The sequence below is a fragment of the Meleagris gallopavo genome, chromosome 4, assembly GCF_000146605.3.
Source record: "Meleagris gallopavo isolate NT-WF06-2002-E0010 breed Aviagen turkey brand Nicholas breeding stock chromosome 4, Turkey_5.1, whole genome shotgun sequence".
Taxonomy (NCBI): Eukaryota; Metazoa; Chordata; class Aves; order Galliformes; family Phasianidae; genus Meleagris; species Meleagris gallopavo.
This window is the reverse complement of record NC_015014.2, coordinates 20,605,488-20,614,068: the sequence shown is the minus strand read 5'-3', so window position 1 is coordinate 20,614,068 and position 8,581 is coordinate 20,605,488. Positions and strand designations below refer to the sequence as shown.

Here is an 8,581-nt window from a genome sequence, read left to right as displayed (position 1 = left end):
TTTCAACAGCCACCCAAGGGCAATCCCAGAAAAACTATTGCAATGAGACTTCTGGCCAATTTGTAGCTCTGAAGCTTATGGGAACCTCAATCAGAGCAGCCTTTTTTGAGCAAGGGTTGCATTAAGCACACCTGTACCTTCTGTCTGTGCCCCACAGGACCCCAAGTGGCTGCAGGCACCCAGGTTGGCACACAAAGAATTGGGGCTGGAAACTCAGTCCCACACTGGGCACATGACGACTGCTCCTGCTATCAGCGTGATTTATCATCTCCCCAGCTCTGGCTCAAGGACTCAGCCCAGCACCAGCAGTCAGGGAGTAGAGGCAGCCACCCACATTGCCGGGTATAAATCTCTTCTCACCGAGATTAAAACTGGGCTATTTGGGGCCAAATTCTTGTAGCAGTGTAAATTGGCAGAGCTTCATTGCCTTCTGCAAAGGAAACCAGCCATTTGCATTTATAACATCAGATGGGCAGCTAATTGCTTGGCATTCCTTGAAGATAGGAACAGACGGCAGTAGCACCGGTGAACTGTTACTATTAATCTCAGCTGCTCTCAGGAGAGGAGCAGATTTTCACAGACAGTCCTGTGCTGAACTCAGGCAATGCAGTGATCCAGCCACAAGTTGCAGAGCACAGCCCTGGCTTACACAGATTTATTCTGTGCATGGATGGATGAAACACAGTACCTACAACAACCCCTTCTGAAAAAGAGCTGCAGACAAACTACTTCTACCACTGATAAGAAATCTATATCGGAGATTAGCGGGAAGAAAATTAGTCCAATGGCTTTTTACATTTTAGAAACAAAGTAACTCCAGTTCAGCCCTTCATGTTCTCCAATCATAAAAGTTCAGGAGGTCAGCAAATACCGGATTAGAAATAGGATTAAGCTCAGTTCTCTTAGAGGAGCAGAGCTATTTTGCCTGACAAACTCATAATCAGTGTGAAGTCCCAGGAATCAGCCATAACTTGCATTATTATTTGTAATATTTCTTGCAATACACACTGCCACATCTACATTGCACACAGACTCTACACATGTAGTTTTTTTATTTTTATACAGAACTGCTGCTCACAGGCTGTTTTCTTGTTCTTTTAAACTGGCTGATCCCTTCAACTGCTCTTTCTAGCCTAGACATAGTGATACCAACAATTCATGGCACACTTGTTGGAAATCCTTAAAGCCAGCTCCTACCATACTGCGGGAGATGTGCTGAGAAACCCACCTTACCCAAGCAGCAAAGGCTTGCTTGCAATCTCACAGCATAGCATGTGCTTGTGTCCCAGTAGAGGCCAGTCTCCATGCTCAGGGGGACTGCAAGAAACAATTGGCACCTTGTTTGCAGGCTGCATAGAACCTCTCTGTAAGGGTGGCTTAAACCATTCCACATTATTTCTGCTCTCAGCTTTTAATAAAGCATACAGATCTGTTCAGAACTCCTGCAAAATGCTTCCTTGAAATGTCAATAGTTCAGTGTAAATGTTAAGTAGAGCTTTATCACAAGCAACACAGAAAGATAAACATATCCTTGCAGCTCAGGAGCCACAGAAAGGTGCCTCGCTGTACTCCAGGTTTAAAATATCTAAGTTGCACTTCATCACAACACATTTTAATAAATTAACATTTATTGAAAATACAACATTAGCCTTTATTTTGCTCATTTGTCCCAGTGCAAAATTAAGCTATATGACATGTAAATTGTAACAACAGAATTGCAAGCAGTCTCGTAAAATGAAAGACCAACTACACTTATAACAGGATCAGACTCTTTAATCTGGTGTCTAAGGAATAGTGAGGCGCAGGGTCTGATACACAACCTATCTTCTTGGTTTCACATGTATCTGTTATTAAAAGCCACTGTTTAACAGTATAACATGCATCTAAAAGTTGACAATATGGGGTGCCATCCCCATTAAATACACTATCTGTAGACAAACCATTGGGGATGAGAAAATGGTTAAAAATAAAAAGAAAAGCACCAGGGCTCCAAGGCCCGCCTAGAATGATGGATTTTGCAGGGAGAGCATAATGCCATTTGTCAGAGCTCTACTGCGACATGCCGTAAGGACTGGCGTTTGGTCCGCTTCTTGCATGTTTGCTGTAGAAATGCACTTCTTTGGAAAAGCAACCATCACAGGCTTTGCAAGTAAGGGGTTACTTCAGACACCCAACTTATTGGCCTGGATGAGGACAACTTTCAGAACAGGCATGAAAGCAGAGGTCTCGCTGAAGTTGCTGGTGCTGACTATGTGCATGTGGATGTTCAGTCCTTCCACGTAGTTGCGGGTTTCGATGCTCTTTACAATGCTGTGCAAGCCGCTAACGATGGCTGGAGAGAGCTGCGAGGAAGCCAGATGAGGCAGGTCAGATTTAAGCAAGAACAGCAGTGCTAGCACAACAGAAGTCCTGACTGTTACCTCTGCCTCTCAAGAAGGTGCTGGAATTGGGTCCTTTATTTTAAGGACAGCAGCCTTCAGAAGCACTGCACGCTGAGCAAAGCTGCTGACAGCAGACTTCAAGCAGAAGACAGATTCACTGCAATCCCTGCCCCCCCCACCCCCCGTGAGCCCCCCAATGGCTGTGGTTTCCTGAGGTGGGAGTCCTGCAGCAGCAGACCATGGTCACAAAAAACCTACTGAGCTTCATGTCTCTGGGGTAGTTAACTGGCCACTTAACTGAGGCAAAGTGTAAAATCAAAACTTACTGTCTGCTCCCTAAGTTTGTCGTATAGAAATTCCAGGCGTTTATTTGCATCATCTAGTTTCCTCTTGGTTTGCTGCAAAAGAAAAACATTAAGAATGAGCAATAGTAAGCACACTGCAAAGAGGTCTATGGAACACATGAAACGTCTTGGAGAAAAACTTTTTCCTAATGTTTTGCTCTGTATTTTTCTCCCTTCATTTTGCTAGGAAAGACCAGGTGAAATTTAGTTCTCCACATGCAACCGCTCTAGTTACCTATATAGTACAGTAACCTTTAAAGGTACATCCAAAGGGTCATATGTAAAACCCACCAGTACAGCTGGCATGCAAAGTGGGACAGAGATTGAACAGGAATCTTGTTTGATGGTGTACTGGCAAAGCACTGCAATGGCTGAATAAAGATATTACTGGAATTAAGTACCCAGTGATGTCACTGAGAACTTAAGGGCACATGCAGTCATCATTTACAGCAGGTTCTAGCTATGTTTTTCACTGCCTGACTAGTAAAGCCAGGAGCTGTCAACAGAGAAACTACTAGCCTAACCCAAACTGTTCTTAAAGATCCTTTCTGCTTCCATGAGTTCCATGTAGAATAAACCACCCACTGGTGTCTATGGAATGACTTTGCCACAAGACTCTTAAAAATCATCCCATTATATTTCACAGCACCGCAGCTCCTAGGGAAATGCATTATATCCACTTAATTTTTCAAACAGCTTCAGCAATACAATACTTTACTCCCAAATAATAAAAAAAACACATTAGCAAAGCATCCAGATTACAATTACAAAAGCACAAATAAGGTCAGTAGCAGTATAATTTCTATCAGTGCAGAAGTGTACTGGAACCTACTCCTACATCAGTACTCATGCATCAATCCATCTTCATTTAGGATAGTGCCACCTCCCCAGAAACAGGAAAATTTTCCCTGGGTTAAGTAATTGCAGAGAGATAAAAATCAAAGCCTAAGGGAAGGCTCTAACTCAGGCATGCCTGCTCTGCCAGAAATTAGGAGAGGCTGTTTGGATGGCAAAGGGCATAGAAAAGAACACTGGATGCAGATCTCTCACGTCGTGTGGAAGCCCCCTCAGCAGCTGCCAAAGGACAGGGCAGGTAAGGAAAGAGCACGCCAGAGGAGCTGGTAAGAAACAGCCTTTTAGGCTTCCTAACTCTCTTAGATACATGACCACTAGACATCTGTTTCAAAACCTGTGAAAAGATCTACAAGCCAGCTGTCAGTGCTAAGGCAAACAGAAATTAACTGTGCTCCGTAAGGCAAGACATCTCTCCAGCCACAGGAAATTAGGCACAAGTACAAGCTGTTTGTTCTCCTGGCCCTCTCCTGTTCCAAACCCTAAGCATTAATGCTCTTCAAGCACCCGTTTTCCCCTTTGGCATGTAATAAAGGAGTGATGCCTACATGTATGCCTACAGCAACTGATGCGTGCAGTCAGGGCAGTGTTTCTCAGTGCTGAGCGCCAGAAATGCTTGCTCTGCCTAAGAGCAGAGGGACTTAAGGAGCAAGAAATCAAATTGTGTTGGCAGAGCAGAAAAGCAATCCCTGTGTACTGATGTGAATACTTCTGCCTTCACTGCGCATCTGGGAAAAGAGAGATGATTCAAGAAACAAAAGGACTGAGGGCCTCTGCTCTGAAGAATAATCTTAGAAAAAAAAATGAAAGGAATTTTTTGAGCAATCAAATGCTGCTAAACACAATGGGATCTGTCCAAAGCAAGGTTTATGGCCTTAAAAAATTTCTCCATACAAGTGGGCATGTCCACCATGAAGCTGTTGCATTGAGACCCAAGGGGGACACTGAATGCTCAATTTACTCCCACATCCATAGAGCTCTGACTGCTCAGTTCCCTGCAGCAGGGATAATGGGAGCGTGGGTCTGGGCTGCTGACCATTGCCATCCTGTCTTCCATCATCCACCTTCCATGCACAAGCTAAACAGTCAGGATCTGGGCTTGGTGTGCTATTCACTGACTACTGGGAAGAAATGAGAAGCTCTGAGATGGATGGTTTGTTCAGAATGTAGCAAAAACTATGCGATGTTGTTCCTGCTTAGCTTCAACGGTTATGTTAGAGCTCTTAGCCTTCCACTTCCCAGCTACCCGTTGTTTCCTTTTGAGACAAGTTTAACAGAAATCACAAACCAGAGATGAGAACCCAAGGCACGTACTCACAGATGCGAGCCTCAGCTCTGACCTGGCATAATACCAGCTGCTCCTCTATGGGCAGCTCGACTGCCAGCAGAGCCTTGCTCTGCTTCCAAATCATCACACCACATGTGCACACAGTGTTCCTATGCATTGCTTGTGCCTGAAGACACCAGTGTGTTCACCTGAATACAGGGTTACTCTAGAACCACGGCAGAGACCTACCGGATCAGAAGCAGACAGCAGGCACCTCTGGATAAGGGCTTCAAATGTTGTCTTCAGAATAAGGTGCTCCTCAGGGATGGGCTTCTTGGTTATCTTCTCTGTTGGCAATGCCTGAACATGCTAAGAAACAGCATAGGTGAGGCTTTCCAAACCACTCTGCAACCCCACATCATTTTTAACTAATCCCAGCCACACACCCAGCCACCAGCATCCCAGCCCACAGGGCTCTGCTAATGCACAAACCCAAACCACGTAACATCGATGTTACGTTACCTGCATGGCATTGCCAATGGGGGCCCCAGGAGCTCCCTCTGTCCTGGGTTTGAAGGTAGTGGGAGGCACGACACCTGGCCCCAGAGCCTGGGGTGCATAGGGGCCCAGTGGTGCCTGCTGCCCCGCAGGGAGCTGCGGAGGCTGAAAGCTGGGTGTGCCCACTGGAGCTGCTGGAGGCTGCTGTGTCTGTGCCTGTGGATCCGCCAGCGGGTTCATGATAGGTGAGGTGATGGGAACTGGGGGCATGAAGTTATCGGGGACCTGGGAAAAAACAAACAGTGCTTACGCCGCTGCTGCAAACAGAGACAGCACCCAGCTCCCCACATCCCTCCTCACAACACTTGAGAGCCCAGCCAGGTAGAGAGCTGAACCCCTGAGATTTAGAAACAATGGGGGCAGGTGGGATTTCACTCATCTCTTCCTCTGGCAGCAGCTGCATACAAAGAACCTACACCTGTATGCATTCTGATCATACATTTAGATTTTTGTGGCTGCTTTTTTGTCCAAGCAGCACATAGGTCACAGCTAGCAGCATGCACCAATAAAGCTTCTGAAAGGCTTTCAAGCTTCTGGCAAACACATTTGCGCTAAGACAGATTATGAGCGCAGTTCAGATTCATCCCTGAGCATCTGCCAGTCTTTACACAGGGGTATTTTGGAAACATTTGGTAGAGAGAAGAGACAACAAAATGAGCTGTCAGCTTCTGCTACAAGGCAGACATAAATCCAAACAAAATGAAGAGCTCCCAAGCCTATACGCACATTTCTTTAAAGGTGCAAAGAAAAATGAACTGTTGTGGAATGCTGAACGCAATCCTGATTGAAAGATGCCAGAATTAAGCTGTTAGTATGGGACAGCAAGAAAAATATTCCTGTTACAGCACTGATGACAGTTACAAATGCAATGAATTACAACAATAAACTTTAAAATGCCAATTGCCACATTTAGGGGCAAAATGGCTGCAAATTACGCTGTGGCTTAAAATGCAAGAGTGTTCCTCTCTCTTACAATAAAACCCATGTAGTGAGTCATTTTATTACAGCCTAAATCTCCCCCTCGTGCAGTGGACGTAAGCAAAGTAAGCATCTAAATATTTCTGAATGAGGTTTGTTTAATATTTAACAGGACCATGGGACAAACATCACTCCTTCTTCAGAGGGGAGCTGGCCCTCAAGCCATGGCAGAAACTGTGGCCATGATGCACACAGCAGAATCACACAGTGGTTCTCACTGACCACTCTTTCCCTCCTGCCCAAGAGCCTTAAGCCCTGAAGGCAGCACAGTGGCTGTGGGACACAGGTCCCGTCATGGGGGCAGTCAGGAACAAACAAAGTCCCCTCTAACCAACAGCTTCCTAGCTGTAAGTGGAGACCAAAATCTAAGGGTCACGGGAGACTGCTTTCACTCAGACCTTATCTTGCCTGCTCCAACTCCTTTTTTCCTTGCCACAAGCACCTGACATGATCCAGACTTGCTTCCCAAATGCACTGTGAGCAATGCTGACTGCTACAGAGCACCACGGGATGAAAAGGCTCACTCTGCTCTACGCCAAGCATCCCCAGTTGTTCTGTCCTGTTACAATCTAAATCCTTTTTTTTTTTTAAAAAAAAACTAAGCTGCACTATCTCTATCAGGAAAATTATGTTACTTTTAGCAGATCTCTCAGGGTCAAACCCTTAATCAGGATAAATTGCTTTCAGCTCCAGTGTAGTCAATAATCTGTAACAATTTGCACAGCCTCATCATCTCTCTTAAGTATCATCTCTGGCAAAACTCAACTGCTTTTCTGCAATGAAAACAGTCCAAAAGTATTTTCTTCCTTCAAACAGGGATTCGTGTTGTTATTAACAACAACTCTAGCACAAAGCTACTATTCTCTTTAGAGGCATAAACATTCTGAGAGAGATAATGCATGTTGGAAAGACATGAAGGCCATTTTCTGTTCACAAGATGTGGCTTTTGTTTGTAGCTAACCCTTCTCTTTCGTTCTCCCACGAACAAGCTCCCTCAGAGCAGGTTAGGTTACTGCTTTTCAAGTGGTCAGCACTCAATCATTTGAGGCAGGACTTCCTAGAATACCTTTTTCTTCTTGGCAGTTCTGTTCAGGGCAGGGGGGTCGATTCCAGCCATTCTGAGGTCCTGGGACAGAAAGAAAAAAGAGACTGTGAGCACCTCAGAGGAGGGCAGAGATGCCTCTTGGAGCTCAGGCTGGCTCCTTTCCATGGCAGAGACTTATCCTTTTTTTTTCCTTCCTCTTTTTTTTTTTTCTCTCCTGTTCTCCTTCTAACTAGCATGTCTCTTGCAGGATAACTACTTGAAACAGATGGGCCCTGTGAAAAGGCAGGCAGTTGCCTACCATGGCCAAAACACAGTTCTGCTGCACAGACTGCATATGTTGAGGCAACTTCACAGTTACCCATGAAGATTTCTCCTACCCATACGACATTAGGAATGAGCACTTTTTTTTTCCCATTATACACATTCCCCAGCAAAACTAAATGGAAAGAGGAGACAGAAGAGGCAAGAGGAGCTTTCAACAGCACAAGCCAGATTCACCCAGCCACCGTGAGACACCAGGAGCCACAACACCAGGCTTCCCCTGCCAGCTACAGCAGGTTCATGGGTGCTGGGGCAGCCCATCTAACTTTCTCCACCAAGGACAATTTGTTTCAAGCTGAAAAACAGAGCATGTCTGAGCAGATTCACTCCCAGTCCAATGTACCAAACCTTCTGCTCCTCAAGGAAAGCTGCAAGATTTGTACACCAAAGCTCACGTTAGTGCATTAGAAATGGTTCCTATCTCATCCCAGAGCTGACATTTTCTGTCAGCGCTACCGCAGGCTCGCCAAGTAATCAGGATTTATTGCACAAAGCCACAAAAAGCCGAAACCAAATCCCCACTCAATGGACTTTTTCACCACAGCGTTTTTCACTTAGCAAATGATCAATTCACCTCAGACAGCAGAGCGTAACGTCACTGCGGAATTTGCTCGAGTGCTCTGAAACTTCATTTTCTCCTGAGCTTTTGTTAAACAAGTTTCACATCCAGAGCACGTTGATGGGGTAAGTGGAAAACAAATTAAGCCCCCTTCACATCTGGCTTCTTGTGAACAAATGGGAAGCACTGCCATTGGCCCTAGGGCTCTGCTTCTCCCTATCCAGAAAATCCCTTCCCAGAGTATTTCTGATATAGGAAGTCTAACTTCTGCAGTGC

General features: G+C 45.4%; 1 protein-coding gene across 1 annotated transcript in view; it reads right to left on the bottom strand.

The window, feature by feature from the left end:
* Positions 1-1,596: 1,596 nt before the first annotated feature.
* SEC31A (SEC31 homolog A, COPII coat complex component) overlaps positions 1,597-8,581 on the bottom strand; it is a 34,267-nt gene continuing 27,282 nt past the window's right edge. Inside the window, 6 exon segments of the mRNA XM_010709712.3 lie at positions 1,597-2,342; positions 2,708-2,779; positions 5,094-5,213; positions 5,367-5,627; positions 7,447-7,485; positions 7,487-7,506. Of these exon segments, the coding sequence (XP_010708014.1) occupies positions 2,163-2,342; positions 2,708-2,779; positions 5,094-5,213; positions 5,367-5,627; positions 7,447-7,485; positions 7,487-7,506 (692 nt within the window). The 3' untranslated portion in view covers positions 1,597-2,162.